The 19,720-nt window shown below is 43.8% G+C and overlaps 1 protein-coding gene across 2 annotated transcripts in view; it reads right to left on the bottom strand.

The window, feature by feature from the left end:
- Positions 1-10,631: 10,631 nt before the first annotated feature.
- Positions 10,632-19,720, bottom strand: part of TGM6 (transglutaminase 6) — a 28,701-nt gene continuing 19,612 nt past the window's right edge. Inside the window, exons 11-13 of one of the 2 annotated variants that reach the window (XM_055301279.1) lie at positions 17,693-17,847; positions 17,265-17,398; positions 16,195-16,423 (exon numbers count right to left, since the gene is read on the bottom strand). In XM_055301279.1, coding sequence (XP_055157254.1) covers positions 16,270-16,423; positions 17,265-17,398; positions 17,693-17,847 — 443 coding nt within the window. In that variant the 3' untranslated portion in view covers positions 16,195-16,269. Of the gene's footprint in view, positions 16,424-17,264; positions 17,399-17,692; positions 17,848-19,720 lie in introns of both variants that reach the window. The other variant, XM_055301270.1, reaches the window with a different exon arrangement.

The raw sequence follows: 19,720 nt of genomic DNA, 5'->3' as shown, positions 1-19,720 counted from the left end.
GAGCAGTACTCTAGTATTGAGCACATCAAGCTTCAAGGGTACAGAAATAGAAATTGACACTATTCTAATGTCTGGGGGAAGACCTACAAAATGCAAAGGGGAAAAAAAGTGATGTACTACTGAAGTGGTAGGAATTTCTTCAGGAATGTAAGGTTGGTTCACTGTAATGAAAACACATTAAAGAAAAAAGCCACATGATCATTTTCACAGATGCAGAGAAAACATTTGACAAAATTCTGACACCCTTTTTCATGGTAAAAACAGCACATTAGGAATAGAAAGGAACTTTGTAAATGGGTTTATTTGGAAAATTCACAGCCAACATAAAAATGAAAACTTTCCTTTAAAGGAATGAGTTACGGGTGTCCCCTTTAACCACTGCCATTCACCCTTGTACTGGAAGTTGTTGCCAGAGCAATTTAGGTAAGTATACAAAATTAGAGATAACAGAAGTTAGAAAAGAAGTAAACCTTGACAAATCTATATAGAGAATATCCCAAAGAAACCGTTAGAAAACTAGAGCTGACAAATTCCACAGAGTTGCAGGGCCCAAGTTCACACACAAATCAATTTTGTATACACCAGCAACAATCTGGAAAGGAGATTTAAATCCTTCCATTATGGTAGCATTCCAAAGAAAATACTTAGAAATCTATTTAACCAAGGTGAAAGATTTGTACACTGAAACTAAACATCTTGAGAGAAAATCTAAATGAAAGACCACTCCTATTTACGGGATTGAAGACAATATTGTTAAAATGGCAATACTCTCCAATTTATAGATTGAGTGTAATCTCTGTCAAAATTCCAATGGCTTTTTTTTTTCTTTTTTAGTATTTTATTTACTATGAGAGACACAGAGAATAGCAGAGATACAGGCAGAAGGAGAAGCAGCCTCCATGCAGGGAGCCTAATGTGGGACTCGATCCCAGGACTCCAGGATCATGCCCTGGGCCTAAGGCAGGCGCTAAACCGCTGAGCCACCCAGGATCCCCAATGGCTTTTTTCTTTTTTCCAGAAACAAGTGGATCTTCAAATTCCTAAGAAGCCATTAGAGGCCCAATTAGCAAAACCAATCTTGTAAAACATTCAAAGTTGGATGTTTCACACTTCCTGATTTCAAAACCTAGTACAAGTAGTTTCAGTAGGCAGTGTGGTATAGACATACAGACCAACGGAATAGAATTGAGAATCTGGAGATAAAGCCTTGTTTATACAGCTAACTGATTTTTTGGGAAGTGCTAAAACCTTTTTATTGAAATGCGTTCAGTAAACAGTGCTAGGACCATTGGATAACTAATGCAGAAGACTGAAGCTGGACCTCTACCTTACTCGGTATGTCACTCATTAACTCAGAATGGATCAATCATCTAAATATAAGAGCTAAAACTATAAACCTACCAGAAGCAAACAGGTGAATCCTGACCTGAGGTCTGGTGATGGATTCTTATATTTGACACCAAAAATGCAGGCAAAACAAAACAACTTGTGCATCAAGATATCAAGAATGTGTGAAAGCAACCTACAAAATAGGAGAAAATATTTGCAAATCCTATATCTGATTTGGATTTAATATCCAGACTATATAAGGAACTTTTATAACTCAATAGCAAAAAGCTCAATTTAAAAGCAAAGGAATGGAACAGACATTTCTTCAAACAAGATCTACAAATAGATAACAAGCACATTAAAAATATGATCAGCATCACTGATTATTAAAGAGATGCAAATTAAAACCAGAACGAGATACCATTTCATACCCACTAGGATGGCTTTCATGGAAAAAAGGGCACAGAGTGGGGGATAACAACTGCTGGCGAAGATGTGGGGAAATAGGACCCCTCGTACGCTGCTGGCAAGAATATAAAATGGTGCAGCCAGAATGGAAAACCATTTGGCGGTTCATCAAAAAGTTAAACATAGAAATACCATATGATCCAGCAATTCCACTCCTAAGTCTTTTTTTTTTTTTTAGATTTTATTTATTCATGGGAGAGGCAAGCTCCATGCAGGGAGCCCGATGTGGGACTTGATCCTAAGACCCTGGGATCACACGCCCTGAGCCCAAGGCAGATGCTCAACCACTGAGCCAGCCAGGCATTCCAATTCCACTCCTAAGTATATACCCGAAGAGAAATGAAAATCTATGTCTACACAGAAACTTATATGTGAATGTTTATAGTACATTAATCATGATAGCCACTCAGTGGGAATAACTCAGCTGTCCACCAGTAGATGAATGGATAAACTGTGGGCTAGTACATTCAATAAAATATTATTCAGCCATAAAAGAAATGAAGTATTGATAAATGTTGCCATTTGGATGAACCTCGAAAACATCGCACTAAGTGAAAGAGGCCAGATACAAAGGGTCACATTATAGGATTCCTTTTATTTGAAGTGTCCAGAATAGATAAGATCATAGGGACAGCAGATTAGAAGTTACTGGGGCATGTGGATGGGGCCAAGGGGAATGGAGACGGATTACTTAGTGGATATGTGGTGATGAAAAAGTTTTACAACTAGAGATAGCTGGCTGGTTATTGTGTAACTTGGTGAATCCAACTAAATACAGTTGAGTTCTAATAGATTAAAGTGGTTAGTTATATGTTAAGTGAATTTCACCTGAATTAAAAAAAGAAAAGGGAAAAGAGTTTCTTCGTGGAAAGAGTTTAAGGCTTTTTGTCGTGGGAAGGACATCTCAGCAGAGGAAAAGGTGGAGGAGTAAGGATGTCAGGGAGGTGAGTTTGGCAGCAGCTTTTGGCAGAAGGATCAATGGCTGGCTCAGACCATGTCACAGGAACCTATGCCCTGAGCAACAACAAACTGCTAAGCAGGTAGCCTCCCAGGTGCCTGGGTGACTCAAAGGGTTTTGTACTCTTAGCCTGAGCTGAAAGGCATGAACTCTTATTTTATCACACAAATAATGAACATTTTCTTCAACAAAGGAAAAATGTAGAGTCACGCATTGCCTAGTGATTAGCAAAGTAAAAATACCGGCTGCTCAAAACCATTCTTGAAAATCCATGTAAAGTCTCTTGAAGTGTGGTCTACATGGTTCTGTATATGCAGCCCCATGCAGAAAAATCCTAGGCACACTTGCACTTGGGAACCAGTGACTAAACAAGGAGAAAGAACAAAAGGAAAAGTCTGCAGTCAGACATCTGGGCATTCCAACTATTTTCTCTTGAAGATAATTCCTATGTCCCTGGTGGTGAAAGAGGTTTGGGTGGAGGATTGCGCATTTTGACTTCCCTCTAGGCTCTTCACCGGTTTTCATATTAAGCCTCTGTGACATTAGTTCAGTAGGTCAATTGGTCTAAAGCTGTGAGGATTGAATAAGATATCAGGTTTGCTGTGGGTTTAAATACAAATTCTGCTTGGTCAGACACACATGCATACTCTTCCACAGTTTATGTATTCTGCTTGTTTCTTTCAAAAATATTGTATTATTATAAATGCTCATTAGAGAATGACTAAAGAAAAAATACTCAGATTCCCAACACACTGGCCATTCAGTGTTGAACATTTGCCTACTTGTTGGGTTTTGTGATCTTTCTATATCCTCAACTTTCTATTTCTTTTAGCATCAAAAACAAACACCAAATCTTTGCAAACATTATAATAACTTTAGTGTTTCATTAAGTGAATATTGTACCTACCACTATTAACCAGATCTCTGTAGTTGGACATTTAGCTTTTTCACTAACAAATAATGTAATGATCCTATTTTTGCATAAAGATCATTCTATATTTAGGTCATTAAAAAGGAATTTCTGAGTCAAAGATTTCCAATGTTTTCATTAACTTCATTAAAACTTACATTGATTTACCCTGTTCCAAAACACATGGCTATACTTTTTACAACATGCTCCTCAGAATTGATAACAGTCATTAAAAGGAAATAGTTTGGCAGCTGAAAATGATATGTCATTGTTGTGTTATTTTTATTTCTGGGTGGGGGAGCATTTGTTTTTATTCTTATCACTTTTCTCCTTTGTGTATTGTTTTTAAAGGAAACGTTGTGATAGACATTTCCCCACGTTATCACATGTCTTTTTTTTTTATTATTCATCAGAGACACACACACACAGAGAGAGAGAGAGAGAGAGAGAGAGAGGCAGAGACCCAGGCAGAGGGAGAAGCAGGCTCCACGCAGGGAGCCCGATGTGGGAATCAATCCCGGGTCCCCAGGATCAGGCCCTGGGCTGAAGGTGGCGCTAAACCGCTGAGCCACCCGGGCTGCCCACATAAGTCTTAATAATGATTGCAGGTGGATGTGTGAGACCTGGTCATTCTCATTTTGGGAATCCATATCTTTGATTTTTCATGACTGCAACTAGGCAATAATGAATACTTCTTTGAATTTTGTAAGTTTTTAGGAGAGAGATTCATGATTCAAAGGCAGGCAGTAGAAAAGAAGCTCTCATTTACTGAACGCAGGTATATGGGTACACTATCCCTGGAGGGCTGTGTACAGGGATTGGCCAATTTGGTTGCCTGTAGGGAAAAGAATCTAGTTCGAGGGGCACAGGAACAGAAGGAAATTCCCACTGTATACCATTTAGTACTTTCAAACTATGGACTACGTGAGTACGTTACCTGGTTTAAAAAACTTAGTACATTTTAAAAATTAAAAATGGTGAATAATGAACGTACTCAAAAAAATCCACCAGGAGGCAGCATGGCTCCGTCAGGAGAAAGGGAGCCTCTGGTGTATGACCTGTCTGGCGTAGGTGCTGGGATTGTGGGTTGGATTTTAATTCTTCATTTGCTGTATTGTTCTTTCTACAAAGACCCATATGGAAATAAAATACACTTTATTTAAGGGGAGACGGAAATGTCAAGCGCTGCCCCTCTTTGGCTGTGACGCCATCCTTCTATATATGGGCATAAGTTCCTAAAAGTGGAATTACTAAGGAAGGGGGAGACATTTGAAATGTTGATAGATACACCAAATAAATAGCCTCCAACTGTATGATCTTGCACTGTTTATAACAATGTAGGCAGGTGCCTATTTCCTATCCTTGGTAACTCCGTGTATTGTTACGTTGTCAGATATTGTTCAATTTGGCAAGTTAAAAAAAAACTTCTTGTTTTTTTATTTTTTATTTTTTTTAAACTTCTTGTTTTAATTAGTAAATACTTAGTTATAAGAGAGGGTAGTGATGTTTTCATATAGTCAAAAGCAATTTGTGTTTGTTTTTTTTCTGACTGACTTCTCCCACTCTAAGGAGGGCAGGAAATCTGTCCACCTTGTTTTCCCATGGCTCTGTGCATTCAGCACACGTTGTTGACTGAATGGATGGTAAGTAACTTTTCTAGGCTCTGTTTTCTTCATCTATAAAATGCGGGTGTTGTCCTGTTGGAGGGATTGACTCCCTCCCCAAATTTGGTTGGATAGCTGGGATTGATGACCATACATATACATCAAAGGGCTATAAAGAGATTTATTATTGACACAGAGTGGCTTTTGGGGCAGAGCAGACAGGCTCCTGAGCAGGTCTGAAAATGGCTTGAGAGAACAGAGAGAGGTGACTGGCTCATTTTGTTGTGCTTAGGGGGTGGGGTTGTGGTGAGGGGCCCTTGAGAGGGACTGCAGGTGCCAGGGGAGGGAGCCCACAGGCTTTCTCAGGGGCTTGCAACTGTCACAGTCAAACATAAAAAAATAAAGTTGGGCTTTGTATTACAGGGTGATAGAACAGTCCTCATTGAAGATGGGATGACGTTATATACATTGCAAGGTTAGCACAAAGGAAGTAGGAAATATTTGCCATCATTACTGTTGTTGAGTCTTTCAATCCTAACTTGTAAAGAGTGAGTTTTTTCTTTTGAATATAACCTTAGACTTTTTTTTTTCAGGAGTAAGATCTATATAGTGACAGGATTTGGCTACTCTTACTGATGATATGGTTTACTTGTCTGTTTCATCCCAGTGGACCAGCTACAGTGCTTTGCATGGAGTCAAAGAAAGAACATACTCATTTCCAGAATGCCTCATATTGAGGGCCTTGTGTAGGGCTGGGCTCTTCACACATGTTATGTCAGGGAAAGTTAGTTGACATGAATGAAAGAGAATATCCCTGGGGTGTGGGATGGGGAGGTTGGCTGGTGAAGCTGAACATATGCATTTTCTATGATACAGCATTTCCACTCCTAGATGTATACCCAACAGAAATACTGGCATCTGTTCACAAAAAGACATATATGAGAATGTATATAGCAGCTCTCTTGGTAGTAGCCCAAACTGGGAACTACCTAAATATCCATCAATAGGAAAATGGTGAATTGTAGTATACTGTTTGAAAGATAAGAAAGATAAATTGTAGTATACTCACGCAGTGGAATATTACACATCAAAGAATATGAAAGATCTACAATAGAATAACTCACAACAATATAGATGAATCTTCTGTATAAAATGTCAAGTGACAGATATGTGTAATTCCATTCATATAAAGCACAAACATTAATCTTTGCTTCTACAATTTAGGATTAGGTTACCCTGGGATGGGGCCCAAAGGGAGCTTCTAGGGTGCTGGTAATATTCTTTTTCTTTTTTTTAAGATTTTATTTATTTATTCATGAAAGGCACAGAGAGAGAGAGAGAGAGAGAGAGAGAGAGAGGCAGAGACACAGGCAGAGGGAGAAGCAGGCTCCATGCAGGGAGCTAGAGGTGGGACTCAATCCCAGGTCTCCAGGATCATGCCCTGGGCTGAAGGCGGCGCTAAACCACGGAGCCACTGGGGCTGCCCTGGTAATATTCTATTTCTTTCTCTGGGTGCTGGTTACCTGAGTGGATTCGGTTTGTGAAAATTCAGCAAGCTGCACACTTAAAAATTTTTAAATTTTATTTAAATTCAATTAATTAACATATAATGTATTATTAGCTTCAGAGGTAGAGTTCAGTGATTCCTCAATTGCATATAACACCCAGTGCTCATTCCATGGCTGCACACTTTTGATATGAATATATTTCTGTATGTACGTTAAGCTCCTATAAAAATGGAAATGGAATTTTCCTTGGGGAAAATCTCAAAGAAACTTACTATTATGCTGACCGCGGTAGTGTCTCGGTGACAAGACTCTGGCTGGCGTTCCCCTTCTCTTTCTGTATCTAATCTATTATCATTCATTCGTTCATTCATTCATTCCATCAGTATTTATTGCACGCCTACTGTGTACTAGGCACTCTTCTCTTCAACTCTGCTGGATAGAAGAATGAACAAAATGGAATTCCTGTACTTGATGAACTTTATTCTAGAATGGGGGAGATGGACAGTAAATAATACGCATGTAAATGAATTATGTCAAATGGTAACCAATGCGACGGAGGGGAGTAAATCAGGAAGGGGGATGTGAAGCGCTGTGAGCGCGGCGCTATTTAGTTAGGGCGGTCAGAGGCGGTCCTACTGATAAAAAGCAGTCTGTGCAGAAGCCTGATGGGAGAGGGAGCAGGCCTGGCAGGTGTGGTTGGGGATGACCACAAAGGATTCCAGGTAGGGGTATACGAATTGCAAAGGCACCGAGGTGGGAGCGCTCTTTCTTTTTAAGAAAACGTCCAGAAGGTCACGGTGCGAGTTATCAATGTGTTGCATCTCAGCTCCAAATCCTGCCTTCCGGCCAGCGGCGCGATGTTACGGTTTGTCGGTAGGGGGCGCCGGAGAGACACTGCAGGATGCGAGGGCTGGCTTTCCCGCCCCCTGCGTGCCTCAGCCAGCTCCGCAGCGAGCACTGCTTCCCCGGGAGGAGGGGGCAGCTCCCGCAGCCCGGCGGGGCGTGGGGGGCAGGGTGTCTCGGCAGCACCAGCTTCTGCACGGAAGATGGCTTTGTCAGCCCTGGCTCCCGCGGTGCACCCCATGGCCTACAGGCTCCCGGCAGTTTTGTAGGAGCGCCCCCAGGGAGAAACCTTGAACGGCTTTCCCTTGTGTCTGGCCGACTTCCAGCAACTTGCAGTCGTGACGCACACAGCCACTTCTCCGCCAGTTTGAGGCTTAGCATGTCTTCTCCAGCCAGCGTGACCTCCACCTTGTTGGGGGTCAACTGTGGGCTCTTCCTGGGGCTCTTTCGGCCCATTAAATATAAAATTTCTAAATTCTTTGGAGTGCTCTTTATTTCTTATTGGCTAATGCCCGATTACTACCATCCTCATTATAGTTAATATTTTTTTTTTATTTTTTATTTTATTTTATTTATTTTTTTAGAAAAAGAAAGGTTGAGGAGGGGCAGAGGGAGAGAAAGAATCTTGAGCAGGCTCCATGCCCAGTGCAGAGTCTGTGGCAGGGCTTGATCTCATCACCCTGATATCATGACCTGAGCAGAAATCAAGAGTTAGTTGCCTAGCTGACTCTGTCCCCCCCGGGCGCCCCTCAATAATTCTTTATATTAAAGAATCTCCCGGTACAGGTTACTGCATGGTAGATCCTGACTGATACACTCCTTCTGCCTCTAGAGGAGTGGGTAAGTAAGAGAATGATAGGAGAAGCCAGAAAGGGTGCCTGGGAGGACTTTTACTCTGAGTGAGAGGGGGAGCCCATGGAGGGGATTTGAACACAGGAATAACATGATGTGACTTACATTTGGAAGGCTCCCCTGGTTGCCTAGAGGAGAGAGGAGAGGAGAGGGAAGCAGGAGCAGAAGCAGAGAGACCAGGAGGGAGGATACCACAATATTCTAAGCAAAAGATGGTGGTGGCTGGCATCCGAGTGGGCTTTATGGTGGTGCCAAGAGGCAGATGGATTCTGGGCATCTTCAAAAGAAGGCGGAAGACAGAATTTGCAATTGGATGTCATGAGATGAGAGAGGAAAACAGGCGTAAAGAATATCTCCAAGGTTTTTAACCCAAAAGGCTATAAGGAAGGAGCTCCCATCTACAGTGGGAGGTGACAGGAATTGGAAATTTGGATTTGGACTTGAATTTGATTTTGGATGTGTTAAATTAGACACAAATTGAGAAGCATTTATTTAAGAAAGTCTACCAAAAACAAACAAACAAACAAACAAACAAACAAACAAACAAAAACACACAAACAAAAAAAGAAAGTCTACCAAATCTCGGTAAGACCAATGGGAGTCCATGGCTAAAATGGCTAAAATACCATAGACTCCCTTTTAGAGGGGCTGGTCCCCTACTCCCAGGTCCTTACCAGGGCAAGGCAGGCTGTGAGGACTGAAGCTCTGCAGATGAAGGGGCTGGACTTTATTAGAGAAAAGTGCAGAATATTACATGCCAAGGGGTGATGTCAAACCCAACAGCAACTTCAATGGCAAACTACCTGGGAAGGCCAATGTCACAGTTAGCCTAAGGCCTCCATACTGGTTGTGGCAAGCACCAGACAGGTAGACCAGCCTGAAATTTAACAACAGCTATGTGGGAAGGAGGCAGCCAGAGGGGGTCTTGATAAGATCCTACTTATTCCTGGTGGTCTGGAAGGCTGAGGTTATACCCAAGGCTGTGAGCACCTAAAAAGAAACCACAGAGAAGACCTGCCAGCTATTCCTTCCTGGCTGAATGTGAGGTGTTGTGAACACAGAACTTAAAAGATGAGTGGAGGGTATTTGTAAATTGCCTGAACTTTGAATGCATTCCTGAAACCACCCACTGATGCATCAGCAAAGGATGGAAGCCTTCAAGGTGCTTCATCCCATCCTCTGACTAATCATCTACTGACCTAGGGGTGACCTCTAAGAAGTCAGACTGGAAAAGAATTTAAAAAAAAAACCCAAACTCTGAATAGAAAGATCAGCTGCCATACAATGCAAGGGAAATAGACTCCATAGAATTAATCCAGGCCAACAAAATGAGCACACAAAGAAACAGCAGTAGCAGCTGCCCCTCCTGGGAGGGATCAGAATTCAGAGTTGGACCAATATCTGATGTAAAATCTCTAGTCTTCAGTAAAAGATTTTAAAATATGCAGCACACACACACACACACTCATACACTCACACTCACACAAGCTAGGAAAGCATGACCTTCCCTTTACCCCACAGGAAAAAGAAAACCAAACAAATAAAACAGTCAATACACATAATCTCTGAGCAGACAAAGACTTCAAAGCAGCTCCTACCAATATGCTGGCCTAATAGATCTGCGGGGCACCCTGCCCAACAACCACAGAACACACCTTCCTAAGCACAGGGTGACATTCTTGACAATGGATTATATACTACACAATAAAACAAACCAGTTATTTTTAATTTTTTTAAAGATTTTTAAAAATTTATTTATTCATGAGAGACAGACAGAGAGAGAGAGAGAGAGAGAGAGAGAGAGAAAGGTGGCAGAGATACTGGCAGAGGAAGAAGCAGGTTCCATGCAGGGAACCTGATGTGGGACTCGATCCTGGGTCTCCAGGATCACACCCTGGGGTGAAGGCGGTGCCAAACCGCTGAGCCACCTGGGCTGCCCAATTGTTAATTTTTTAAAAAGATTTTATGTATTTGAGAGAGAGAGAGAGAGCACGTGTGAGAGAGAGCACTAGTGAGGTGAGGGGCAGGGGGAGAAGCAAACTCCCCACTGAGCAGGGAGCCCGATGTGAGACTCAATCCCAGGACCCCAGGATCATGACCCGAACCAAAGGCAGACGCTGAATTGTGATTGCCGCTTAACACAGGCACCCCTATCAGCTATTTTTAAAATTAAACCTTTTATTTGGAGATAACAATAGTTCACATGCAGTCATAAGAAACAACAGAAAGATCCCAGGTACTTTTTAGCTACTTTGCCCCAAAGGTAACAGCTTGCAGAACTATAGTAACAGTGTCCCAACCAGGATACTGCCCTTGGTACAGTCAAGGGAGACAACATTCCATCACAAAGTGCTTGCCTTGCCCCATTATACCCACACTGACTCTCATCCTCAGTCTTCGTTAACCTTAGGCAACCACGAATCTGTTCTCTGTTTCTAGAATTTTTGTCATTTCAAGAATGTCACAGAAAGGAAATCATATAGTATGTCACCTGTTGGAACTGGCTTTTATTACTTGGCATAATTCTATGGGGACTCCTCCAGGAGTTGCAGGTATCCATAGCCCATTCCTTATTATTGCTGAGTAGAATTCCATGCTATGGATGGACCACAGTTGAATTAGCTGTTTCCAGTTTGAGGCTGCTACAAATAAAGCTGCTAAACATCCATGCACAGGTGCTTGTGTGCACATGAATTTCATTTCCTGGAGTAAACGCCCAGGAGTGCAACTCGTTGCTTGTATCTTAGTGGCTTGTTTGTTTCTTTTTTCAAGAAACTGCCCAACTATTTTCCACAGTGACTGTAACATTTTACATTTATTCCGGCAAGTTAAGAGAGCATGTGCCAGCATTTGGCATCATCACTGGTTTTTAACGTTAGCTGGTTTTGTTGCTATATAGTGATATCTCATCGTGGTTTTAATTTGCATTTCCCTAATGGCTAATAATACTGAATGGCCTTTCATGTTATTTTTTTAAATATTTTATTTATTTATTCATAGAGACACACACACAGAGAGAGAGAGAGAGAGAGGCAGAGACACAGGCAGAGGGAGAAGCAGGCTCCATGCAGAGAGCCTGACGTGGGACTCGATCCAGGGTCTCCAGGATCACGCCCTCGGCTGCAGGCGGTGCTAAACCGCTGCGCCACCTGGGCTGCCCTCATGTTATTTTTTATTTTATTTTATTTTATTTTATTTTATTTTATTTTATTTTATTTTATTTCTGTATACCCTCTTTGGTGAAGAGCTTATGTCGTTTGCCCATTTTTTAGATTGTTTTTTACTGTTGGATTTTGAGAGTTCTTTATATATTCTGGATTCTAGTTCTTGTCAGATACGTGGTTTGCAAACATTTTTTCCCCCAGTATGGAGCTTGTCTTTCATTGTTTTAACAGGTTCTTTCGCGGATGCAAAAGTTTTGAATTGTGATGAAGTCCAATTTATCAAATTTTCTTGATGAGATTTTGGTAAGAATTGCATTAAGCCTATATAACAATTTGGGGAGATAATTGACTTCTTATCTTTAGGGAATCTTCCAATCCATGACCAAGAGATGTCTCTCCATTTATTTAGATCTTCTTTGATTTCTCTCATCAGTGTTTTTTTTTGGTTTTTAGTGTGTAAATCTGTATGTTTTGTTAGATTGACATCTGAGTATTTTGTACTTTTTTGACTGATTATATGTGTAAATGTAATTTGGTTTGGATTGTTCATTGATAGTCCATAGAGATATAGTTGATTAAAGAATTGGCTCATGTGATTATGGAGGCTGACAAGTCCAATATATACTCCTATTGGTTCTGTTTCTCTGGAGAACCTTGGCTGATTCAAGCACCACCACTAATTACCACAGCCACCTTTCTGCCTTGCCTGCATAATTTAAGAAATAGTCCTAGAAACCACTGAACCTCACCAATGAAGAGGAGGCCAGGGATCTTTTGAGGAGACACCCCTTTAGGGCTGCAGCATTGGCAAAGATAACATGAACAGAAAGCTATTGGAGGAGTCAGGGCCAAGGTGCTGGCCTCTGAATCCCCCTTGTTGGTTACCATCTAGAGACTGAAGGTTAGGACTGCTGACCAATATCAAGGAGAAGGTAGTGAACCACAGGACACTTTGGACACATTGGCCTTCACTTTGTTCCTGGGACAAACTAAGCTCATTTCCACGAGTCAGACTCCTTGGCTGCAAGCAGAAGAAACTGATTCTTGTTGGCTTAAGCAAAGGGGATGGTGTAGAAATTAAATGCAAATTGGAGAGGATAGTAAGAGATAGACCAGACATAGGGAAATATGGGATTCCGAGTCTTCAGAGGGTCAAGAAGCAGGCAGCAGGAAACAGCATGGCAGATTGTATATTTCCAAATGTATCTATGGCAATATTTCTAGTCCTACAAGCTCTTCCAAAATCTTTCCACTTTTTATGATGAATTGGGTCTGTTTCCTTTTGAAACTTAGAGGAACCGGATGCCTGGGTGGCTCAGTGGTTGGGTGTCTGCCTTCGGCTCAGGGCGTGATCCCGAAGTCCCGAGATGGAGTCCCATATCAGGCTCCTTTGCATGGAACCTGCTTCTCCCTCTGCCTCTCTCTCTCTGTGTCTCTCATGAATAAATACAATCTTAAAAAAAAAGAAAGAAACTTGGAGGAACTTTGTAACCATTTTGATGACTAGAATGTGGTAGAAGTGGCCCTGGATGACTTCCAATCCTAAAACATAAAGGCAATATGGTGTCTATCTGAGACTCTCTCTCTCTCTCTCTCTCTCTCTCTCTCGATGCTTGCCCTTGTACCACAGCCACCATGTTGTAAGGAAGCCCAGACCATGTGGAGAGACCATGGGTAGGTGTTCCAGCTGACAGCCCAGCTTGGTGCTCGGCCAACAGCCAGCATCCACCACCAGAGATGTATGTGAGTGGATAAGCCTTCAGACAATCCTGACCCAGCCTTTCCACTGTCCCAGCTCCATTAAGTCAAGCAGAGATGAGCTATGCCTACCAAGCCCTGACCAAATTGCAGATTCATTCACAAAATAAGTATTGTGATTATTTTAAATTTTAAGTTATGGGTTGGTTTGTTACACAGTGATAGGTAACTAGAACATGCGACGACCATGTCATAGCAGAAATGACCTGGCTAGGGCACTGCATGGGACTCCACCATCTCCACCATCTGTGATGTCTTCTGAACATTCCCTGCATCCAAATATCAGGAGAGAGCATAGGCCTTGTCTGAGTCAAGGTGCCCAGCCATGGCTGTGCCACAAGGTAAGTTGAAGATGAAGATAATAGTATGTACTTCTTGGAGTTGTTATGAGATTAAATAATTAATATATATAAAGCACGTGAAACAGTTTCTGGCATGTAGTAAGCACACTCATTTAATTTTTCATCTTTTTTTTTTTTGTTGTTACTATTAAAATTTGAGCTCAGATGTCACTTCCCCAGAGACTCTTTCTCTGATGCCACCATGGGAAGTGGTGCTATCCTATCCCCTGCAACTCTGGGAGAGGTGACATTGGGTTTTATTTTCTCTTTGGCACACATCACTAACTGCAATCAGCTTATCCACAGATTTGTTTACTTGCTTACTCTTATTTCTCATTTTACTTTTCGTACCTTTTAAAATGTTGTGATTGAGTGCCTGTCTCCATCAGCTGGAAGGTAATCACGAGCACAGGGAATTTGTAATGTCACTGCTCTGTCCTTGGGTTGAACAGAACGCAGGTGGAGACACATTGTCTAGCTTTTCCTTCAGTGGAGGGTTTGTTCCCCCAACTGCTGGGAGTGCTGACCACAGACAACTTCAGGGATGACCTCCGCTGTAGAGAGCTATCTTGCTCAAAGTCACGTCACTTGTCTTCTGGGGCAAATCAGTGATAGATGCAGGCATAGAAAGGCCCGGACACCCTGGACCAACCTGGAACAAATCTCATGGGCCATGCTAGCTCCAGAGCTGCCCTTGGCGTGGGCCCAGGCTGTCACTGGACCTGCATCATGGCTCTATTTCTCCCTCTGCCCATCCTGCTTCCCTTCCACTGTGTTGACCCCCAGATCATTCCTCGCTAAGTGTCCTGCATGCTAAGCTCTGTCTCAGAGTCAGCCTCCTGGGAGGCACAACCTGGTACAGCCAAGTCTGAGGAAGGTGGGCAATTGGCATTTGCTTGAAGGATGAGATGTCTGGGGCCACTGCAAGGGGCCAAGATAGTCTCCTTGCTGGAAGGAGCATCCCTTTTACTAAGATCCCGGGTGCTTGGCTGGCTTAGTTGGCTAAGCATCTGCTTAACCTTCAGCTCAGGTCATGAGCCCAGGGTCCTGGGATCAAGTCCCACATCGGGCTCCCTGCTCTGTGGGGAGTCTGCTTCTCCCTCTGCTTCCGTCTTTGTCTCTCATGAATAAATAAACTCTTTAAAAAAAAAAGTGGGAGATCCCCTCTGTTGTAGTCAGCTTTCAGTACTCCTTCCTGATGCTCAACCCTGAGGAAGTGGCTGTTGCTCTGGACCTCCAGCTGCCCCTCTTATATGGACGGGATCAGCATCCCAAACCCAGGTTTGGAAAGCAGGTCCTTTACACCTCTGGTTCTCCAAGCCGTCATGCTGTGTAGAATCGTGAGACAAAAGCCTTCACGGGGGCCTTGGTTACAAGGATCACCCACCACACATGTCGGTGTATTTGTCTGACCTCCTTTTAGCAAAGACTTTCTACGTCAATTATTCCCACTTAAGTTTGCATTCAGCAAGTGTCCTACCGCGGATGAACCATTTTGTTGTGGTGCAGATTACTTAAAATTCTCTGGTTCATTATAATTCTTTTGGCTGTCTAGAACATTCTGAGCTGAGTCTCATGACCGACATGTGCAGTTATCCTCAGGTCCTGGTGCTCTCCACTCCAGTCCTTGTTCCAGAGGCCTCTGTCCTGTTCTGATGCTGAGAACGTGCTTGTGTGTAGTATAAGCTGCTGGGGGGTGGGTTCTACAAAGTTACTGTTGTTCTCATTCTCAAAAAATGAATAAACCCTGGGCTGGTGGAAGGAGACCCCTGACGACCATGATGAGATCAGATCTGGGGCTTCATTTTCCCATTCAATCAGGCTCTTCTATTTTCAGCTTCTTCCAGGCAGCAGGGGACTCTTGGATGCTGGGCCTGGGTCTTCAGTGAGGGAAGATCTCCCATTGGTTCAAATCTGATGATTTTCAGAACACAACTTTGGGGTAAAACTTAGATGGTGTAAATGGCATGCACAGACCCCAATGCTGTCTCCAGCTCGCCCTGTGGCTATGGGCAAGTCTCTTCCCTCTGTGTAAAATGGGAGCATTGAGGGATGATTTGGTGCCAGCCCTAACACTTCTGGGATCCTTTTCAGAGTTGGGAGGACACTCTTGGGTCTGGATGCGGTCAGAGCACCGAGGAGCTGAGAGAGAAGCAAGGAGAGCCCAAGGGTCGGCCAGGGTGATGGTGAGCAGGCAGGGCAGGAGCTGGCTGAGCCGGATGGGCCTCGGTGATTGTGATGTTTGGTCTGTCAGCCTCCCAGTGGTGAGGGTGATCGATGAACATGGAAGAGGCTCCCTAAATCATCCATCGTCGTCCAAAAGTTTAAGGCTTGCCGAGCCTAACACTTAATTTCACAGATGGTGAAACTGAGGCCCAGGAAAAGAAGGGACTTGCCCAAATTCACAAAGTGAGGCAGGAAGAGAAGCAGAACTGGAACCTGGGCCTCCTGGCTCCCACTCAAGAGAAACAAAGAGGTGGACAAGAAGGGAAAGTGGGCCATCTCCTTCACTGTCAGCCCCTTGTGGTGGCCAGTCACTTGGCGGTGGCCACGTGGATGACCACAAAGCCCTTGACGTCTGGGAAGTGGGGGCTGATGAGATCCACCTGCAGTTGCCTCGGGCCGCTCTTGGACGGGGTGATGCTGAACTGGACGGAAGCCTTCTCCTGGGGCTCCAGGCTTGGCACGCTGGGGAAGGGGATGGTACAAAGGCAGACCGTCAGCCCCCCTCTCCTTCCGCATCTGGCCTGCCCTCTCCAGAGCCCTTGGGATCAAGGTCACACCTTGAGACCGACATTCAAGCCCTGTCAATATGCTTCTAGCTTCTGTTTCCCTGCCACCACTCCTCATTCTTTCCAGCCAGCCAGGCCTGTGCCCTGACCATATCTTACACCTCCTCTCTCTGGGCTTCCGCCTGCACCGTTCCTCCCACATCGGATGTCCTTCCCATTCCAATCACACCCAAGGACAAGATCACATCTCTCTTCTTCTAGGAGACCCTCCCTGACTACCCTAGCCATGGAGACCTCTGACTGGGAAGCCTTCCATCCTGCTCCATACCTGAAAAGCTTCTCGATTCATCATGTAAGGCCCAGCTCCACTGTGGCCCTTCCCTGTTCCACCCCATCCCCATTCAAGGGCTGTCCCTGATTCCCTGGGCCCCAGGGATCCATCCCTCCGCACACATCGCACTGTCCTCATTTGACGGTCCCGTCTGTGAGAACACTTCTTCCAGCAGAGCCCTGTCTGTTCATCCCGGTGTTCCCAAAGGTCACCAAGTGGCTCAGAGAACAGGTCATTCTGATCATGTGATTAAGGGTCACGTGAATGAGTGAGGGGATGACTGGGTGAGTTATACACCTGAACTAATGACTAAATCAATGAAGGAAGAAATAAATAGATGGAGGCTGGTGTGTCTAGGTCATGAGCTGGTTCCTGGAGGCCCAGAGTCTCCTGCACTGCCCTCCGTTGGTCGCTTTTCCATGGCCCATCCTATAAGGAAGGCTCCCACTCCCAGGCTGACACTTACTCGATGCTGAGCTGTCCCTGGAGAAGGCCACTGCCCTCCACCATCAGCACACAGTCCTCCACTCTCTCCAGGAGGGGGTTGATCAGCGTCACTTTCACAACAACCTCCACCCCCACCACGGCGGGGCCCAGCACCTGGAGGGGTAATCCCCATAAGTCATTGTCCCCCTGCACGCTCCCCCAAGAAACCCATGGGTCCCAGCAGGAACACTGGCTGGAGCCTGGTGTGGGCAGGAATCATGGTTACCCCTTGCATCCATCTGCCCTCCTACTGAGCTCCATCATTATATCTAGCCCCCTGCATCCACGCCGCTTCTCTCTGCCCTTGAGAACCGAAGCTGGATCTAAAAGCACAAAACCCCCAGCCTCTGATGCTCTCCCCAAGCCGTGTAGGGGGCCTGCCAGGAAAAGGAGGCAGACAGGACTCACCTTGATGGTGATGAAGTCCTCCAGAGTAATGTCCTTCTCCACCAGGAGCTTCTCTCCTTTGGTGACAAAGCACATGGCAGCCAACAGGATCTTCTTGTCCTCTGTCAGGTCTTCCTTATATTGCGAGTAAGATATTGTGATTGGAATCTTTTTCTCTGGAAGGGAAAGCAGAGGTGGGAGTTAGGGGTCTGATACTCTTTTTCAGCTGAATCGGGGGGAAGAAGGGAAGGCTCCATTCCTCCTTTGGTCCTTGCCACCAATGTGAGATGAACACTATTATATTATTGTCAGTTCACGGATGAAGATACCTAAGCCTCAGAGAGGTTAGTTTCTGGTCCAATGTCACACAGCAAGTAAATCAAGGAGCCAAGATGAGATGGGATTCAAATTCTGGCCAGTCGGCTACCATGACACCTGGCAGTTTCTCCAAAAACTCCTGGAATTGTGCTTAACCTTTCCCTAATCATTCCAGATGCAAATCTCTCAGACCATTAACAGGAATCCATTCACTGTTTATTGAGGACCTACGGTGTGCACGGTGTGCCGGGTGCAGCGAAGGGAGGAGAGTCAAAGGTCGGCCTCAAGCTTCCAATCCAGTAAAAAGGCCAACTTCTTGGCAGCTTCTCCAAATCCTCCCTCCCCATTAAGGCCCATCTGAGTCAGCCCCCAAAATGGGAAGCCTTCATGGATACCCCACTCAGTGATCTCGTGTCCTTTGCCTGCTGAGCTCCTGTGGTCCTTGACATCTGGCGCTCTCACCAGCCGCAGATACCCTGCCTGTGTATTTCTTTCCCTTGAACATGGGTAACCACAGAGCACAGCGGACTACCAGTTATATTTGGGTGTTTTTGGACCATTGTATTTTTCCTTTAGGTACAAATGGGTACAACGTATCTGATTTGCTCCCGGCCTGACCACCCTCTGCTGTTCTTCCCCTATTTCTGTTTCCTTCCTGCCCCTGAGGGCATTGGTTTTCAACCTGTGGAAAAAGTCCTTAAAGGATTTGAACCTGGTTCACTTTATGTTCCCCTAGAGCTTTGCATATATTAGATGCTTCTTGAATGCCCAAATGCTGATCCATATGTCAAAACTCTACATTGCTGTATGGGTTTCCTTAGTCCAGTAGGTCATGACTAGGTGAATCCTTAATACAACAAGAGCGACAATGAATAATTACGAAAGCTAACTTTTACTAACTTTTACTGCTGGGCACTTGGAAGCACATTCATTGATGAACTCATTCAATCCTTACAACAATTTCATGAGCAAGTATCATTATCCCCAACTCATAATATCAATAATGCTATCAATCCCTACAATAAATTTTATGTCCCTTAGGTGGTCAGAATTACACCAAACACTTTATATATGTTCTATCATTTACTCCTTGCGTGGCGGGAAATTGGTGGTTTCAAAGCATGGTCCTGGGACCAGGGGCATCAGCATGACCTGGGAACTTGTTAGAAATGCAAATTCTAAGGCTACTCAATAAAACATTAGCAAATTTAATCCCACAACATGTAAAAAGAACTATCTGTATATTTATTTAAAGATTACACATCTATTAAAATGATGTGGATGAAGAGCTTATAAAAATATTTGAATAACAATGTGATGTGAACTGAGAGAGACACCAATAAACACTGAGTTCTCACAGTGTAATCAGATCTGTTTGGCAAAAAGCAACAGGCATTAAAACTGGAAGGAAAATATGTTAATAATCTGGAGGTGGGTGGTAGGATCACAGGTGATCTTGCTCTGTGCCCTCGAAATCTTTAAGGAATGTGTGTTACTTTTAATATGAAAAAAAAAAAAAGCCAGGAGAAAGTGCACGTTAATTAACATTTCCCTACGCAGCGTTATTTTGCAATTTGGATTTTGTGAAGAATAAGGGAGCAAAAAAAAAATGAAAAGGTGTGTGACATCTCCTTCACATGTTTTCCCTCCGTCAAAACACATGAGCTTCACCAGAAACTGGGCTCAGAGGAACAGTTTCTTTGTTTAATTGAATCCTTAGAGTTCAGAATG

This window comes from Nyctereutes procyonoides, unplaced genomic scaffold (genome assembly GCF_905146905.1).
Source record: "Nyctereutes procyonoides isolate TBG_1078 unplaced genomic scaffold, NYPRO_anot_genome, whole genome shotgun sequence".
Classification (NCBI taxonomy): Eukaryota; Metazoa; Chordata; class Mammalia; order Carnivora; family Canidae; genus Nyctereutes; species Nyctereutes procyonoides.
This window is presented reverse-complemented; position numbering and strand designations above follow the sequence as displayed.